At 45.2% G+C, this 19,392-nt stretch overlaps 1 protein-coding gene across 3 annotated transcripts in view; it reads left to right on the forward strand.

The window, feature by feature from the left end:
* Nucleotides 1-331: 331 nt before the first annotated feature.
* LATS1 (large tumor suppressor kinase 1) overlaps nt 332-19,392 on the forward strand; it is a 40,246-nt gene continuing 21,185 nt past the window's right edge. For 2 of the 3 annotated variants that reach the window (XM_056126019.1, XM_056126022.1), the window contains exon 1: nt 11,195-11,687. In XM_056126019.1, the coding sequence (XP_055981994.1) occupies nt 11,337-11,687 (351 nt within the window). In that variant the 5' untranslated portion in view covers nt 11,195-11,336. Of the gene's footprint in view, nt 347-11,194; nt 11,688-19,392 lie in introns of those variants that run through there. The other variant, XM_056126021.1, reaches the window with a different exon arrangement.

Below are 19,392 nucleotides of genomic sequence, written 5' to 3' on the forward strand. Positions count from 1 at the left end.
AAAATAATAGCCTTGAAACAGTCCCAACTCTGGTTAGTTTACATTCTAGGTGTTATACTTAGATTACTTGAGGATTTTGTAGAACACAAAAAAATATTCATTGGACATTTATTTTCAGGTGGAAACGGCGATGATTTTGATCTCTTTTCTGGATGACATAAATTAAATGCAGTGATTATTTTCTCTTTTGACCACCTCTTTTTTAGAAAAAAGAATGTCATCAGTATGCAGATTTCTTCAAGGATAATGCATAGTGCTATTCAAGCATTGTGTCAAACACTGTTAGGCCTTATTAAAACAGATTTTATATGAACCTTACAAAGTGCATTTAAAAAGATAACAGCTGGTGAGTAGTTATGTTACATCTTCCTGAAGGAGGCTCTTGAGTGACACTTTAAAAACTGGGTATAGAGGCAGAGAGATAGTGCAGGAGAGGATAGTGTAAGATGCTTGCTTGTAGCAGATCCTTGGTACCAAATATGGAACCCCAAGAATTGTCAGGGTGATCCTTAAGCCATCATCAGGAGTAAGCACTGAGTACCACCAGGTGTGGCCCCAAACAGCCCCCTCAAAAAAAAAAATAAAAGGAGTGTAATCTCTTTTTTCTTTTTTTTTCTTCTTTCCTTTTTTTTTTTCTTTTGGCCACACCCAGAATTTCTCTGGATTTACTTCTTTCTCACGAGTCACTCCTTGTGGGACTCAGGGGACCTTATGTCATCCTGGGCATAGACTCCCAGCTCACTGTGTTAAAGGGAAGTGCTCTCTTCCTTGTACTGTCTCTCCATTTCTGGATGTAATTTCTACATGTAATAAACTTGTCAGGTATAAAGAGAGCTGTGGGGGCCTGGAGTGATATTACAGCGGCTAGGGTGTTTGCCTTGCATGCGGTCCAGCTGGGTTTGATCCCGGCGTCCCATATGGTCCTCCTACCACCACCAGGAGTAATTTCTGAGTGCGGAGCCAGGAGTTAACCCCTGAGCATTGCCGGATGTGACCCCCCCCCCAAGAAAAAAGAAGAAGAAAGCTGGGAATGTAATTGAGCAGTGGAGCACTTGCCTTTGCATAAGTGAGGCCTTGGGTTTAATTGGCAGCATTGCAAATTTTAGAAAAAAAGAAGGAAAAGATAAGAATAAACAAGGTAGAGTAGCACAAGGTATGTTAACTGAGAGAAAGTTACGTGGCTTCTTGGTTAGAGTGTAAGGTACAAGGGGGTGAGTTTGTGTTAGAAGTAACGGTATTTATTGAGGTAGGCATTTGTTTTATTGATCTTTTAAAGTCTTGGGTCATACTGGCATTCCTCAGGGCTTATTCCTGTCTGTGCTCACAGATGATTCCTGGTGATGGGTGCCTGGGGGACCTTATGCAGTGTGCTGGGATTGAATTGGGGGTGGCTGCGTCTGCGAGGCAAGCACCTTACCATTGTACCACTGTACTCTATGGTTCTCATATATTTTTGTTGATGTGTGTGTGTGTGTGTGTGTGTGTGTGTGAGAGGGGGGGCGGGGCATACTCACCAGTGCTCAAGGCTTATTCATACTGTCTTTATGCTCGGGGGGTCATTCCATGTGTGAACGAACATATGTGATGTGGAGGATAGGACCCAGGTCGACTGAGTGCCAGGCCTGCAGCTTACCCACCTCTGTACTAGCCCCCTCGCATCTAATGCTGTACAAGTTCTTTTATGGGGACAGAGTGATAGTGCAGAGGGTAGGGCACTTGCCTTGCATGTGGCTGACCTGGGTTCCATCCATGGCATCCCATATGGTCCCCCAAGCACTGCTAAGAGAATTCCTGAGTGTAGAGCCAAGAATAGCCCTTGAGGTCACTGCCACATGCAAAACCAAAACCAAAATCAGGGAGTTCTTTTAAGGGTGTTGGTGATAACTCAAAGGAGCTAGAGTGCGTCTGCTTTGCCTGTTGCAGGCCAGGGTTCCATCCCAGGCATCACATGTTCCCTGGGTCTTGCGCTAGCATTTCTAAATGACCTCTGAGCGGGCACTGGTGTTCAGGGCCTGCTTCCAGTTGTTGCTTCCAAGGCCATGATGGTGCTGAGGATCAAACCCAGTCCTCCATGTACATGCCAGTCTGTTGCGTTACTTCTCTGTCCCAATTTGTTCGGGTTTTCACAGACCACGTTATCAGAGTTGACTGAGATTTGATAATAACTGTTGACCATATCTTGTTGGGAGAATTGTCAATTAACACACCTGGAAGGCAGTCTGGTAATAAATACTAGAATTTTAAATGTGCATTCTTGGAACAGCAGTTCTACATCTGGGAATTTATCTGAAGGAAAAGCTCAACAATGGATGCACAAAATATTTATGCAGCTTTTTTTTGCCTCTTGGATTTTGGGCCACACCCAACTGTGCTAAAGGCTTACTTGGGGCTCTGTCGTCAAAGCTCACTGCAGGCCTGTTAGGCCATGGGGAACCCTCTGTGGTGATAGGAATCGTACCCTGTCTTGTTGGCTGCGTGCAAGGCAAGAGTCTTCCCTGTAGTACTGCTATCTCTCCAGCCTCTAATTGCAGCATTTTTCAGTTAATTGATTTTAGTTACATGGAAGGAATTTTTATAGGCACATAAGTTATGGAGCATAATTTAATGAATTTGACATTCTCACCCATTCTTCGAACTGTTAATATTACTACCAATGCAGTTGATATTAAAGGTGTTGAAAAATGTTTGTGATGAGAGAAAAAATGGATAGAACCTAAATCTCCATTAGTAGAAGTTATCATACATTTGTATAATGCAATATGTAGATACTGAAAAAAAAGATGGTGTTGAATTGTTATATTTTCTTGTTTCCAGGGTGCCATTACATAAAGTCTAAAGTTTAGTAATTAGTAACAATTAGTAGTCAGTAGTTTAATAATTCTTAGGGGAAAGAAACATAGTTCCTATTAACTTTCAATAGTATTCATTTCCGTGTGGGAGAGATACTCTCGGTAGCTTAGCTTGCCGGGCATGCTACCCCTGACGTGATGTATTCGATATGCCAAACACAGTACCAACAAGTCACACTATGGAGACGTTACTGGACCAGCTCGAGCAAATCATCTATGAAAACGGGAGGACAGTGCTGCAGTGCTACAGTATTCATTTACCCATTTGAATATATGAGTGTGTGTGTGTGTGTGTGTGTGTGTGTGTGTGTTTCTAAGACCAAAAAAATAACAAGCCCTTCGGCCACCCTGTGTTGCTCAGGGCTTCCTTCTGGTTCTGCACTCAGGATCACTCCTGGTGGTGCTCAGGGCACCGTGTGTGGGTGCCAGGGCTTGGCCACATTCAGGCAGCTCCCTCCCACTGTGCTGTCTCCAGCCTGAGTCTGACTGAGTCTCACTCACGTCCATGTTCTGGGATTCTGCTGAATTACTTGGGGCAATTAGCACTTAATTTCATGGTGTGTTGCTACTTTTCCTAATCTTAATTAACTTGAGCCTAATTGTCTTTGTGGTTGCGTTTATAATTTTGAAGTATTTGGAGACTTTTGTCGTCCTTTCCGTTTTCCTTAAATTCTTAGATTTGTTTTTATCTTAGCTGAGGGAGTTGGTGCTGGAAAGTAAGCCGTGTTTTTCTGAAAATTGAGGGTAACTCAAAAGGTTTAGACAGATGTTTTATGTTTGTGCTTTTACTTTTGAAATTTTTGTGATCTTGCCTAAACTTGTCAGTTGTTTATGCCTTTAATTGCATTACCTATTGGGTGACAGTCTCCGAGCACATAATGCTACATTAAAATGGAATCTTTGAAGACATTTTGAGCATTAATCAAGGCTCTAAATTTAACTAGATGGTGCTGCCAAATAAAATAATGTAATTGAATAATAAAGTTTGCCTTTGTTTATGATCGGGTTGGGTATGTGCATTGTCTGCTGTTTTGTTTGTTTCCGGGCCACACCTGGCAGTGCTTGGGGACTATTCCTGGCTTTTTGCTCCCGATGTCTCCCAGCATGCACAGGGCACCAAATGTGGTGCTGGCAGTTCAAACCAGGCTCACGGCTACCATAGGTGCATGCAAGGCAAGTGCCTTACCTCTTGTATCATCTGGCCTGTCTGCTGTTTTAGTACTTCTTTGCTTTGGAGCTCTGACAGATCTTTATTGGGGTGGGGCAAGGGAGGGCAAACCTGGAGGTGCTCAGGGGCTACTCGTGGCTCTGTTCTTAGGCATCACTGCTGGCTGTGCTCCATGGACTCACTCTCTGCAGAACTGAGGATTGCACGGAGGTTGGTGCGTGCAGAGCAAGCATCTTAACCCCTTTCTCTACAGCCCCATGACATCTTTTTAATAATGATTTTAAGATTACTTAGTTCTTGAACTAGTAGAATGTGGAAAAGCATGATTCTTGGAATCAAGAACACACTGTGCTTTTTGCAGCTGGACACTTACGGTACTGTGTTGTTCTTTCACTAGCTTAATGGTCTCGAGCGGCAGGAGCTAGAGTCTGGGGCCAGTAATGTCTCTGTGAAGTTGTCTCTCTCTCACCTAACACTGACCACAGTACACAGTGCCAGAACATGGGGGCAGGATCATTTACAAGCACTATTACCCATTTTTATATAAATTTTGAATTCTTCCTCCAGATTGATCTTGGCTTTCCAGTAACCAGACCAGGAAGTCACTGTCACTGTCCTCCCGTTGTTCATCGATTTGCTCCAGCGGGCCAGTAACGTCTCCATTGTGACACTTGTTACTGTGTTTGGCGTATCAGATACATCACTGGGAGCTTGGCAGGCTCTGCCCTGCGGGCGAGATACTCTCAGTAGCTTGCCGGGCTCTCCAAGAGGGGCGGAGGAATCGAACCTGGGTCAGCCGCATGCAAGGCCTACCACTGTGCTGTAGCTCCAGACCAGATTATTTGAGGACCTTGGTTCAGTTATCTTCAAGGAACTGTTTCATCTACCGGTGGTGGAAGTGACCAGGAGTGCCAGAGATCCGAACTTGGGACTCGAGCATTTTCAGCACGTGCTCCAGCCTTTAGAGCCGTCTCTCTCCTCTTATTCTCTGACCCTTGGCCATTGCTCTCTGAGAAGCTCCTGGATATTCTTTCCGTGCTCTGAACTGTGGATAAGAGAGAAATGTGAACTTTGGGTGACATTTCCCTCTAGGAATTATGTAAATTTTTCTCAGCTATTTTTTGTAGAACTTGGGGGCCAGAGTGATATTATAGCAGGGAGGATGTTTGCATTGCACTTGCCTGACCCGGGTTCGATCTCCAACATCCCATATGTTCCCTGGAGCACTGCCAGGAGTAATTCCTGAGTGCAGAGCCAGGAGTGACCCCAGAAGCATCATCACGTGTGACCCTTTTTAGGAAAAGAAATTGGGTAGTTAAGTCTTTTTTTCCCTGGTGGTGGGGGCTTCCAACCACTTCTGGAGATGTTCGGGGGCTACTCCCAGCTCTGTACTCAAGGGACATTCCCTTTGGTGCTTGGGTGACCATGCATGCAAAGCCTGGAATCGAACAGAGCACACAAAGCAGACACTTTAATTCCTATATACTTACAGTACTTACGCTTCCAGTGTCACAGCTTTTTTTTTAGTCTGAACTTAAATTGTCTGAAAACCATTTTTTGGGGGGGGTCACACCCAATGATGCACAGGGGTTATTCCTGGCTTATGCACTCAGGAATTACTCCAGGCAGTGCTCGGGGGACCATATGGAATGCTAGGAATCGAACCCAGGTCAGCTGTGTGCAAGGCAAACTCCCTACTTGCTGTACTATTGCTCCAGCCCCTGAAAACAATTTTTTAACAAGAGTAGTCTCAAAGTTACTATGCTCTGTTGTATTTAGTTCCAGTCAGTCCCATATATCAACAGCCATAAGTAAAGTTCATGAGTTAGTAACCTCATCCAAAGATTTGAGAGGGTGTGTCAGTCAGGTAAGAGAGTTCAGACGGTGTCTGTTCTCAGTCATTTTTGGGAGGCGGCCATACCCAATATGCTCAGGACTTACTTAGAAATCTGCTCAGGGATCACGCCTGATGGGGCTCGGGGGACCATATGGAGTGCCGGGAATTCAACCCAGATCTGTTCTCAGCCTTTTAATCCCATCTCTTGCTGTTTGGAGTCTAGAAGTAAGCTGAATTTCCGACACTTCGAGATTACATTTCTGTTTTTTGGTTTTGTTTTGTTTTGTGTTTGGTCCACACAGGACTATCCTCTGGCCCCAAAAGACTGCATTTCTGCACTGCGTCTACCTTTGTATTTCTGCTTGCAAAACAGTGGCCAGAGAGATAGTACAGTGGGTTGGTTTCTTGCCTTGCATATGGCCGACCCAAGTTTGATCTCTGGCATCCTCTATGGTCCCCCAAGCCCTCCTGGAGTAACCCCTGAGCACCAGCAGCTGTGCCCTCCCACAAAAACCAAAGCCACAAATGGTGGCTCTTTTCTGACCTTACTGTTTATCTGTACATTGCCAAACAACCAGTGGCAGCTAATACACATATCTAAGATGAATCCTTTTTCCAAACTCTTCATACAACTACAGGTTAAGTAGGCTCCTTGTCACTTTGGCCAGAGGACTGGAGCATATGCTTTGCAAGCTGGACGCCTGAGTTTTGTCCTCAGTAACTCATGGAGCAATCCCCAAGCCAGGAGTTGCCTGTGAACATTACCAGGGATGGGCACCCCCAAATATAAACAGAGAGAGAAAGAGAGAGAACACGTTTCTCTGTTTTCTTGAGCCGAGAGAGAGAGAGAGAGAGAGAACACCTTTCTCTGTTTTCTTGAGCCTCCAGTATTAGATTTCTTCTAATCACTATGGTAAAAAATAGGGCTTTTTGAGTGTATGGGGGTTGGAGTGATAGCACAGCGGTAGGGCACTTGCCTTGCGTGCGGCCAGCTCGTCTGACCAAGTTCGATTCCTCCGCCCCTCTCGGAGAGCCCGGGAAGCTACCGAGAGTATCTCGCCTGCATGGCGAAGCCTGGCAAACTACCTGTGATGTATTCGATATGCCAAACACAGTAACAACGAAGTCTCACAATGGAGACGTTATTGGGCCCGCTCAAGCAGATCGATGAACAATGGGAGGACAGTGTTTACAGTGAGTGTATGAGGGTGGGATGGGGTTTGGATCACTCCCTGTGATACTCAGGGCTTGCTCTTTGCTCTGTGGTCAGGGATCAATCTTGGCACTGCTCAGGGGACTATTAAGCAGTGCCTGGGAATGAACCAGGGTCAGCTGCAGGCAAGGCAAGTGCCTTAACCCTTCCTAGACTATCTGTCTGGAACCTTCCGTCATGGTTTCTTTAAGTAGAAATGCTGTGTAGGTTTTAGTTTATTTTGTATTTGAATTAGAATATTTTTTTAATCGTAGGAATACTGCTGTTTATTCAGCCATTGATTAAGCTGATTGAATTGGACACGAACGCCACATTACTTTTTTTTAATTAAAAAAATTCTTTCAATTTAATATTCGTGAGATAGACCATCGCAAAGCTGTTCATAATTGAGTTTTGGTCATACAGTGATCCAGCACCCTCCCACCAACAATGTTCCCATTTTCCAATCAACCTCCAGCCTCCCTCTATGGGAGGTACTTTCCTTCTTATTCTCTCTCTTTCTCCTTTTCCTTTCGTGCATTATGGTGTGCAACACAGGTGTTAAGAGGTCATGGTGTTTGTTCTGGGAATTCAGTATTTTTATTGGGACGGTAAGGCTGGAGTAGCATTTCATTTGGGTGGCCACTTTGGGGTGTGGATGTGAATACTGAGTCTTCCGAAAGTACAGGGAGGTGTGGGGGGAGATAGCCCATCCTGACCCCGATTGAACCTGGAGATTTCAGTCACAAAACCTGCTTGCCCAAATTTAAAGCAGATTATATCTTGGTGAGGTCCGCCCTGAGATGGTGGAGTCAGGCTGGGGGTACAGTGGCGAATTTGGATTGTGGAAGCAAGTGACTACAAGGGGCTCTTCTTGATCAGGCCCCAGGACAATCCACGCCCCTTCTCTGATTTACCCTGGCCAGTTTAGCCATGCATGGGTCGAAGAGTAACTGCGGCCTTTGGTCTCTTTCGACATCTTTTTTGTGGGTCTCTGAAGCAAGGCTGGTAGTAGAACTTACATGGTGGCACCAGAGTTGGTTCTGGGGTGACTGCCAGTGCTTCCGGGACTATTGGGAAGTGGGGGGGAGGTAGCCCATCCTGACTCTGCAAAAATCTGGAGATTTCAGTCACAAAACCTGCATACCCAAATTTTCAGCAGATTGTATCTTGGTGAGGTCTGTCCTGAAAACAGTGGAGTCAGGCCGGGAGGAATGACGGCGACTTTGGATCGTGGAAGCAAGTGGCTATTGGGGACTCTGCTTGGGCGGGCCCCAGAGTAACCCACCCCCTCCGATTTACCCCAGTCTGTTCTGCCATGCTCGTGTCTGAGGTTAACTGCAGCTTTTAATCTCTTTTGAGATTTATTTATGGGTCTCTGAAATAAGGCCAATAAGTGAGTTTGTATAGCTAAGCCAGAGGTGGTTTGTGGTTGTGGCTCCCACATACCTAACTTTTTTGGCTCTTTAATTTCTTAATAAACTTAGTCCCAAGTTGTTTGGGTTCAGCCAAAGGCACAGCAGCAATTTGGGGGTATTAGGAAGCCTGGAGGCACCATCAGGCGGCTGATGCACTCGCCATGCAGGTACTGGTTAACTTGCTGGCGGCACCATATCCCCGGAATATGTTTTGTTTTGGGCCACACTCAGTGGTGCTCAGGGCATATTCCTGCCTCTGTGCTCTGAGATCACTCCTGGCAGTGCTCGGGGGACCATATGGGAGTGCCAGGTAGTGAACCCGGGTCAGGTGTGCAAGGCAAATAAATGCCTTACCCACAATACTATTCCTCTGGCCCAAACTTGATGGCTTTGAACACACAGCATTCTCTCACAGCTCTGAGGGCCCCAAATCCAGTAGGTACTGGTCCCCAACTGGCATTCCTTAGCCTCCTTCTCCTCTGCCACACCACCCCATCCAGCCCCCTCAGTCAAATTGTTCTCACCTCTGTGCCTCAGTTATCTCCACAGCAAGTCTCCCTCGGCCTCTCACAGGGACTCTTGTAACTGCTGTCTGCTCTTCTGGGTGATCCGTGCAGTCCTCCCATCTCAAGACCCTTAACTTTATGACATCAGCAAATCCCTTTCTCCAAATAAACTGAAATTTACAGAATCCCAGGATTAGGCGGTGGATGTTTTTGGGACGCCGTTTTTTGTTTTGGTCTACAATGATTCTTTATATTGTGGGAGGTGACTTATATAGAACTTCTACTTTATGTAATTATATAGTATTTGAATTTTTCAGCAAGGATGGAATTTTTTTATATAAATAGTAAAATACACTATAAGATTTTTGTTTCTGATGGGGGGTCATATGGGCATTGCTTAGGACTTTAATCCTAGCTCTGTACTCAGGGATCTCTCTGGTGGGGCTTGGGAAGTCATATGGGGTTCTAGGGATCAGACTGGATTGGCTGCTTCCAGGGTAGGTACCTTTACTGAGAGTAAGCCTTACTTTCCGGCCCCATAAACTCATCTGTTTTTAAGACAGAAGTTGTTTTCTGAGCTTGAAAAATCTTTCTTGTTTTGTTTTGTTTTGTTTTTGGGGGGGGGCTACATCGTACTCAGGGCTTACTCTGAGCTTAGGATCACTCCTGCCTGTGCTCAGGGGACCGGATGGGTGCTGGGGATTGAACCCTAGTTGGCTGCATGCACGGCAGGCCCCCTACACACTGTACTATTTCTCTGTCCCATAAATCTATTTTTTTTTTTTGTGAAGCAAAATAAAAAAGTTTTTATTGAAACTTAGCTGGAAAGATGTGAAGGGGGAGAAAGAGAGAAGTATATGATCAAGAGAAAACACAGGGTTCTCCAGAGGAGAAATAGGCAGGCAGAAGCAGCCCAGAGACAAGCAAGGGAGCACCCGGGCTTGAAGAGCAAGCCTGTACCAGAAGTCTTGGACTTAAATTCTAGCCTGTGAAATCGAAAATTGGAGCTGCTAGGTGAAATTGGTATTGAGAGATTGTCTGTTTGGAGGGCTCTGGGACCACCCCTGGCTTAGTGCTCAAGGGTGGTGTTCAGGAAATTATGTGATACCAAGGGTGGAACCCAGTGTTCCTGCATGCAAAGCTTTTTTCCTTTTCTTTTTCTTTTCTTTTTTTGCTTTTTGGGCCACACCTGGTGATACACAGGGTTTACTCCTGACTTTGCATTCAGGAATTATTTCTGGCAGTGCTCAGGGGACTATATGGGATGCTGGGAATCGAACCTGGGTCGACCGCGTGCAAGGCAAATGCCCTACCTGCTGTACTATCTCTCCAGCCCCTGCATGCAATGCTTTGAAATGTCTTCTCAACCAAGAGGTTGTGTATAGTTTTGTTCACTTTAATCCTATATATACTTCAGATGCTTACTAAAGAAATCATATAAAGTTTTTTTAAAAATCTTAAATCCTTTTTGGGGAGGTTCTTACCTTGCAGTGCTCAGGACTTTACTCCTGGCTTGGTGCTCAGGGATCACTCCTCACGGGGGTGTGGAGGAACATATAGGGTGCTGGGGATCTAACCTGGGTCTGCCTATTGCAAGGTAAGTGCTCTACCCCTTGTACTATCATTCTAGGTCCTTAATATTTATTAATTTTTGATTGTTAGGACTAAAGAGATAGTGCAGTGGGTAAGGTGCTAACCTTGCATGCTGCTGACCTACATTTGATCCCTGACATTTCATACGGTCTCCCGAGCACCTCTAAGAGTGAACCCGGACAGGGCTGGAGTGATAGCACGGTGGATAGGGCGTTTGTCTTGCACGCAGCTGACCCGGGTTCGATTCCCACCATCCCATATGGTACCCTGAGCATCGCCACGGGTAATTCCTGAGTGCAGAGCCAGGAGTAACCCCTGAGCATCTCCAGGTGTGACCTAAAAATAAATAAATAAAGAGTGAGCCCAGAGTTTGAGGCTTGGAATAAATCCTGAGCACCCTTGTTATCCTGACAACTGTTTACTAGAGGAGGTAATTTTATGGAGTAGAGGTCAGCACAGTAAGGTTTAGGAACTTGCCTTAATCATGTAGTAAACATTAATAATGAAACCAAGATCTCTAACTCTTATGCTAGTAGAGTCCTTTCTTCCCCGACATCCCTATTCCCAGTGTTTATTGTATGACTCTTATCAGTTAATCTTTTTCAAACTTTTATTTCTTCTGTTTCCCTTTTAGGATTAATTATATTGATTGTAAACAGTACCGGAAACTTCTGTGAAGGATCTTTTCTGTTCTGCTCAGGACAAAGCTGTGGATTTATCAAGTAGCTCTTAAAGAAGTCCTTTGTGTGGATTATATACATATAGATGTTTTCATGAAGAGGAGTGAAAAGCCCGAAGGTTATAGACAGATGAGGCCTAAGACCTTTCCTGCCAGTAACTACACTGGCAGCAGCAGGCAAATGTTACAAGAAATTCGGGAATCTCTTAGAAATTTATCCAGACCATCGGATGCAGCGAAGGCCGAACATAACATGAGTAAGATGTTAACTGAAGATCCTCGACAAGTCAGAAATCCTCCCAAATTCGGGATGCATCATAAAGCCTTGCTAGAAATTCGAAACTCTCTACTGCCATTTGCCAATGAAACAAATTCTTCCTCCCGGTGTTCTGCAGAAGTCAACCCCCAAATGCTTCAAGATTTGCAAGCTGCTGGATTTGACGAGGTAAAACTTTTTCGAGACAAAATCAAGGAAACTTAATTGTCACATAACACTTTCTTTAGGTGTTCTCGTTTTCTTTCCCCCCTTTCTAATTTGGTTTTTGGGTCATACCTGGCTGAATACACAAAGATTACTCCTTGCGGTGCTCACGGGGTTAGCCGTGTACAAGGCATGTGCCTGGATCCCTCAGCATCTCTTCAGTCAGTCCCAGGTGACTGATCTCATTTCCAGAGACTTCCTGTGAGAGAATATAACCATGTATACAAATTGGTATGTTCTGTTAGCAAAGTATGCCCTTTACAGTTTCATTAATATTTTGCTCATTTTTGTTTGTTTGTTTTGGGGTAACACCAGACAATACTCAGGGGTTACTCCTGGCTCTTTACCCAGGGATCATTCCCGTTGGTGCTCGGGGGACCATATAGGATGCTGGGGATCAAATCTGGGTAGGCCACGTGCAAGGCAAACACCTTACCCACTGTACTATCACTCAGGTTCCTCATTAATATTTTAATCAAAACAATTGTTTTTTTCTGCCTTTTCTGGGATTAAAAAGTCAAATCAGAGCTGGGCGTATAGCTCAAGGGCTTGAATACCTGCTTTGTGATTCCCAGGTCACAGCATCACTAGGAACAGCCTTTGAGCACTGAACCAAAAATAGCTCCAACACTGCTAGGTGAGGGCCCAAAACCCAATAAAATAAAAAGTCAAACCATGATGTCTCTGTGGCTGTGCAGTTAAAGAAGACTAAGGGCAGAGTCGGGTCTCTGTTGTGTGTGATAGGCCTTGTCATGAACTAAGGGACTGTTGCTGAAATGAGAGTTCCACAGATATGGAGGTTATAAATTTTTATGATAGAGAACGGGTAATCTAAGTTCTCAGGAAATATTTGAACAGGGATAAATGGCAGTTTCAGAAAAACATCACCATCATTCTCAAACCTTAAATTCACTCAAAATTGGCCAAGTGTGTCAATTCATGGTAATTATGCCATTTGTTTAATTTGGTTCTTTTAGGCCCTGCCTGGTGGTGCTCAGGGCTTATTCCAGGTTCTCAGTTCAGGGATCACTACTGGTGGGGCTCAGGGGAGCACATGTGGTGTCAGGATTGAACCCAAGTTGGATACATGGAAGGCAAGCACCCGACCCGCTGTACTCTCGCTCTGCCTGTACCAATATTTTAGATAAAAATTGGCTATGAAAAATGAAATGTGAGGGCTGGAGTATTAGCACAGCAGGTAGGGTGTTTGCCTTGCATGCGGCCGACCCGGGTCTCATATGGTCCCCCGAGCACCGCCAGGAGTAATTTCTGAGTTCATGATCTAGGAGTAACCCCTGTGCGTTGTCAGGTGTGACCCAAAAAGCGAAAAAAAAAAAAGAAAGAAAAATGAAATGTGAATAATTAAGACTTAGGGCTTGGGAGAGGGATACTCAAAGGATTAAAATGTGCACTTTGCAGACTGGAGGCCTGGGCTCGGACACGGGTGTTGTGAGGTGTCCTGAACGCTGCACATCCCAAAATACAAAACCAAGAACAAAATTATAACTACTAAGAATTAAAAAGTATGTAGAAGTAATTGAAGATCACCTTTTGTTGTATTATATAAATAACTACTCTTAACATTTCTTCACTGTTGTTACAGGCTGGCCACCACATTTTCAGTTTTTTGTGTTTAGTTTGTTTTTTTTTAGTGACACAGGGATCAGATCCAGGCCACACATTCACAAAGCATGCAGTCTTCCCTTGAGCAAACTCCCAGCCAACTGATTTAAACACCTAGAGGGACTGTGACTCGAGGCGTCAAGCTCTTGCCTTGCATGTCTGACAGCCTGGGTGCAGTCCCCAACACCGAGCATCAGGGAGTGGCAGCTTGTGTCCCCCTCCCAGGGCACCTACGGCATTTGCTCTTGTGGAGCCCCACTGGGGCAGTGTAGCGTTGTCAATAACAATAAATATTGGCTTTATTTCTTTTTGTAAATAAAAATCTTAGAATCCCCATCAGGGCTTAGTGTGTTGATTTATTTCCCAATGCCACATGGAACCCTGTTCTTTTCATCTGCCTTTTTTTTTTTTAACTGTTTTATTTTTTTGTGCTTTTTGGGTCACACATGGCAATGCACAGTGGTTACTCCTGGCTCTGTACTCAGGAATTACCCCTGGCGGTGCTCGGGGGACCATATGGGATGCTGGGAATCGATCCCGGGTCGGCCGTGTGCAAGGCAAGCGCCCTACCCGTTGTGCTATTGTTCCAGCCCCATCATCTACCATTTACGTGCCAGCTGAGACGAGTTGGAGCGCTGAGTGGCCCTGTAAGGTGAGAGCCACCCAGCTTGAAATCCCGGGCACACTGAGAACCCAGATATAGGTGCTGGAGTCACAGATGGAGTTGAGAGGTCGGTGCTGGTGTCACAGATAGAGTTGACTGATGCCAGTCAGCAGTTGCCATCAACTTAGTTGAAGATGCCTTCAAGTGATTTTTGTCCCCAATTGCTGAATTGCTCACCTGTAGGTCTTCCCAGCTGAGACTCGACATCGGTTGGGAGGCAGGAGGCTCTGATCAGACACTGGCAGGCACCGATACGATACCAGAGCTGAAAAGTGCCACCTGGGAACCTCCCTCCCTGCCTGCTTAAAAGTTTCATTTTGGGGGTGAATATGAGGATAGTTGGGTCCTACCTGGCAGTGCTGGGGTGCTTCTGCGGCTCTGTGCTTGGGAGGGTATTGCTCCCACTGGTGCTTGGGGGGCTACATGCCAGGAGTTGAACCAGGGTCAGCCACTCGGCCTTAACCCCTGTATTCTCTATCCTGCCCCCAAGTGAAGTTCCTTTGTTTCTGCTTCCCTTCGTTGTTGTTGATGTTGCCACGCACAGGTGTTGTGTATAGACCCATGTGTGGTGCTTTGTACACTTGCATGCTGGGAGCTACTCTTGTGGTTGAGCCACACAGGTTATGGTTGTGCTCACCAGGAACCACAGTTCTGGCCACAGATTACGCCCTTTGGTGGTGCTTGCAGACAACAGAGCAGAACGATTCTGCTGGGATTGGGCTCTGTGCATTAGTGATGCCAGGGAATTAAACTCAGGACTAAGGACTTGGAGAGCAAGCACCGCAATCCAGCTTTCCACAGCCTTTCCACACCTGTGGCTGGTCACAGACTGACTGGCAGTTAGAACCGAGATGGTAGACCAGTGGTCTTCAGCCCCTGCAGACCTCAGCGGCCTGTAGACTGGTGGTTGAAGAACACTGCTGTAAGCCACCGCACTATTCCTCAGGGCCCTAAATAATTTAATTTTGGTTCGCAAGCAATGTTCACAAGACACAGCCACTTCTGGCAGTATTTGCCCACCCAGGCTAGACCCTTCAATGCTCAGGCTAGTGATGTGCTTCTGCTTCAGGCCTTTCAGTGCTGGGGGCCTCCGGGGGGTCGCACGTGAAGGTGATGCAGGGGGTATAAGGGTGTGATACTAGGGTTCAGATTCAGGGCCCATGTACCCCTACTCGCTGAATTATCTGCCTGGTTATAAATATTTCACTCTTTGTTTGGGGGTCTCTACTGGCAGTGCTCAGAAAGCCATTCCCTCTTGTGTTCTCAAGGGTTGCTCTTGGTGATGCCAGAACATTGGGCTGCTGGAATCAAGGCCAGGTCCTCCATTTGCAAAGCATGAACTCTAGTCACTGAGCTGTCTCTCTCGGCTAGTGTTTATTTTGTTTTGTTTTTAATGAGAGCCTAAATATCTATGACCTAAGACTAGCAAAGGATTTGAGAAGAGCAGTGCACAAATAATTAGTTAGGAACTAAGATGATTCTCTTTTTTAAAAAAATACTTTAGGGGGCCAGAGAGATAGTACAGTGGGTAGAGCATTTGCCTGGCATGCAGCCAACCCGGATTTGATCCCCAGCAAGTGCAGAGCCAGGATTATGCCCCAAAACAACCCCCCCCCAATTTTTTGAAATATTTTTTAAATTGAATCACCGTAAGCCACAAAGTTAGTCCTGATTTCGTTTCAGGTATACAGTATTCAAGTACCAGTCCCTTCCCCAGTGTCTGCTTCCCTCCACCGGTGTCCCAGTTTCCTTCTGTCTGTCCCCGAGCCCGCCTCCTATGGCAGGCACTGTTTTCTTTTTCTATTTCCGTATTAGGCCTGGTGATTTACAGTGCTGCTACTGAGAGGCTATCATGCATATCACCTTTCCACCTTTCCGTACCCAGTCCTGTAGATGACTCTTTCTGACCCATTTTATTAGTTGATCTGATTCCTATTCGTTCCTTTAGGTCACATTCCTTTAGTCCTCGGGCTGCTCCCCGCGTGGTGCTTGGGGTCACTCCTGGGCACTGTGCAGGGGACTTTTTGTACTTTACTGCTCTAAAAATAAACCTAGAAAGAGAGGAGATGAAGACCTGAGGTGGTTTGAAAAAAAGTTCTTCGGAGATTTTGCTTTTTTGGTGGTGATAGTGGTGGTGGTGGGAGCTTTGGGGGCCATGCCTGGCAGTGGTCAGGGCTCACTCCTGCCTCTGCTCAGGAATCGTTCCTGGCAGGACTCATGGGCCCTTAAGGGGTGCCTAGGATGGGACCCGGGTCAGCCACATGTTAGGCGAGTGCCCTGCCGTCTGTACTATTTTGTTGGCCCCCTAGCACTTCGAACTTCTTGTCCATTTTTTGCTTAAGTTTTAACATTTTTCCTAAGCCCTAATCTGTCCTGTTTTTTTTTTTTTTTAAGATCACACCCAGGGGTGCTCAGTGCTTGGGATTGCTCCCAGCAAGCATGTGCTCAGTCTGTTGAACTATCTCTCTGGCTCTCTCATCTGTTCTCCCCTCTCCTCCCTCAGTCTGTCTCTGCTAAGTTCAAAGCAGTTGAAACTGAGATCAAACCAGTTTGCTGAGTTACAAACCAGGCTACCAGGCTCTGATGATTTTATCCTCATTTTTGGGCCATTTTGGGCCATTTCTGAGCACCCAGCAGTGCTCAGAACTTATTCCTGGCTCTTTGCTCAAGCATCACTCCTGGGAGTGCTTGGAAAACCGTAAGGGGTGCCAGGGATCTGATACTTAGTCGGCCTTGTGCAAGGCAAGCTCTTACCTACTGGGCTATCTTGCTGGCCCTCCGGGTCTACAGTTGTTTTAGTTTTGGAGTCGAGCACATCTTTATTTGAGTTCTCCTTCCAGTTTTGCGCTCAGGATTTGCTCCTGGAGTTTCTTGGAGGACCATGTCATGTTGGGGACCGAATTGAGGTTTCTTGCTTATATATAAAACATGTGCTCAGCCTCTCCACCTGCCCTCTGCCCCCTGCAGGTTTTGGGTCTTTTGTGGTTTATTTTGGATACTAAACTTTAAATGCTTTGTGAAATTAGAACCTCAAATGTGTCAAGATTAATTTCCTCGTAGGATTAGTGCATTTTGCGATCCACAAGTATATAATCCCCAGATTGTATTTTTGCTTCTAAGTATGAAAATTAAATACATATTAATGTAAACATGTATTTTTTTCTGTTCTTTTCCTTTCCTTTCTCCCTCCCTCCCTCCCTCCGTCCCTTCCTTTCTTCCCTTTTATCCTTCCTGGCCAAACCCAGCAGTGCTCAGGATCATATGCAATTCTGGGAATTAGATCAGAATCAGTTTGCATCAAGGCAAATACCTTAAACCCTGTGTTCTTTCTGGCCTTCGTTTTTTTTTTCTTTCTGTTTTTCTTTTTAAATTTATTTTTATTAAAAACATTGTGATTTACAAAGTTGTTCAAGTATTTCAACACCACCAATGTGACCTTCCCTCTACCAGTATCCCCGGTTTCCCTGCCAATCCCAACCTGCTCTTTTGGGCACATAATAAATTTACTTCATATTACTTACTCCAACAAAACTTTAAGAATTGGCAAATAAAATAATCAGAAAATCAATCAGGAGCTGGAGCAATAGCACAGTGGGTAGGGCATTTTCCTTGCACGTGGCCGACTTGGGTTCGATTCCCAGCATCTCATATGGTCCCATGAGCACTGCCAGGAGTAATTCCTGAGTGTAGAGCCAGGCGTAACCCCTGTGTGTGCATCGCCTGGTATGACCCAAGGTAAAGGTAAAGGTAAAGGCCCTCCCGTTGATCGTCGATTTGCTCGAGCGGGCCCAGTAACGTCTCCATTGGAGACTTTGTTGTTACTGTGTCTGGCATATCGGATACTCTCGGTAGCTTGCCGGGCTCTCTGAGAGGGGCGGAGGAATCGAACTCGGGTCGGCCATGTTGGCCGCTTGTAAGGCGAACGCCCTACCCGCTGTGCTATCGCTCCAGCCCCCATTAACAACACTTTAAAGGCAATTCTGTATTAATATATTTTGGAGTTTACATGGAATAGGTAAGGCCTATTTACATATGTAAATATCCCTTGGGTATGACCCAAAAAGGGAAAAAAAAAGGAAATCAGTAAGGGCCAATTAGTGATTACTATATGATTTTGATCTGTGTAAATAGGAAATTAAAACTTAAAATAAAAATTAAAAGTGTATATTCTCATTTACATATATACATTTTCAATTCTGGAATCTAAAGTATATTACTTTAAATTTTATACTTGGAACTCATTATGGTAATGATTTCTCACCTGTCATTAACAACACTTTTTTTTGGGTTTTTTTTGCGCTTTTTGGGTCACACCTGGAGATACACAGGTGTTGCTCCTGGCTCTGCACTCAGGAATCACCCCTGTTGGTGCTCAGGGGACCATATGGGATGCTGGGAATCGAACCCGGGTCGGCCACGTGCAAGGCAAACGCTCTACCCGCTGTACTATTGCATCAGCCCCCATTAACAACACTTTAAAGGCAATTCTGTATTAATATATTTTGGAGTTTACATGGAATAGGTAAGGCCTATTTACATATGTAAATATCCCCTTACACAATATATAAACACTGTGGTTTACAAGGTTGTTCAAGATGATTTATTATAGGCATTCAATAATCTAACACCAGTTCCACCACCTTTAAACCTTTCCTACACCATTGTCTCCAGTTTTCCCAACCACCTCTGAAGCCTGTCTTATAGCAGGCCCTCAGTAATTTTTTTTTTTTAAGTAATTTATTTTTTATTGTTTGCTCTCAATAGTTGGCCTACGGAATGATCAAAAAATGTTTCTTCAGAAAAAAGTTAGTGAAATTTGTTACATATTACTATGGTGCCATTAAATCCTTGTCTAAGAGATTACCAAGATATTACAGATTTACCTTCAATATTTATGTTTTATTTTTACTCGAGATTGGTTGCTTCCTACCTTACATCCTATTCACTCTGGTGTGCTGTTAAGCTCTCTTCTCAGAGCTTTATTTCTGAGTGTTTTAGAGTTTAAGATGTTTCTCCAGAAAGTCTGGAATGTTTAAAGAAGTGATACAGCTGGAGTTAAATTTTTAACTGGGTGACGGCTTGGGATGTGTGCAGGACGGCTGGGCCTTCTGGAAGCACAGGGAGATGGGGGCAGGTAGCCCATCCCAGCTCCATAAAAGCCCGGAGATTTTAGTCACAAAACCTGCATGCCTGACTTTTTCAGCAGACTGATTTCTGAGTAAGGCTTTGCAACTAGTGGAGTCCAGCTGGGGGCATGATGGACACTGTGTTGTGTGGGAGTTTTTGACACCTGGGGCTCTGGGCGGACAGTGGGCTGACCCGCCCTCCTCCTGGCATACCCCTGATGACTCAGCCTTGTGCGGGTGTCTGGAAGAGTCTTCT

The sequence above is a fragment of the Sorex fumeus genome, unplaced genomic scaffold, assembly GCF_029834395.1.
Source record: "Sorex fumeus unplaced genomic scaffold, SorFum_2.1 ptg000061l, whole genome shotgun sequence".
Taxonomy (NCBI): Eukaryota; Metazoa; Chordata; class Mammalia; order Eulipotyphla; family Soricidae; genus Sorex; species Sorex fumeus.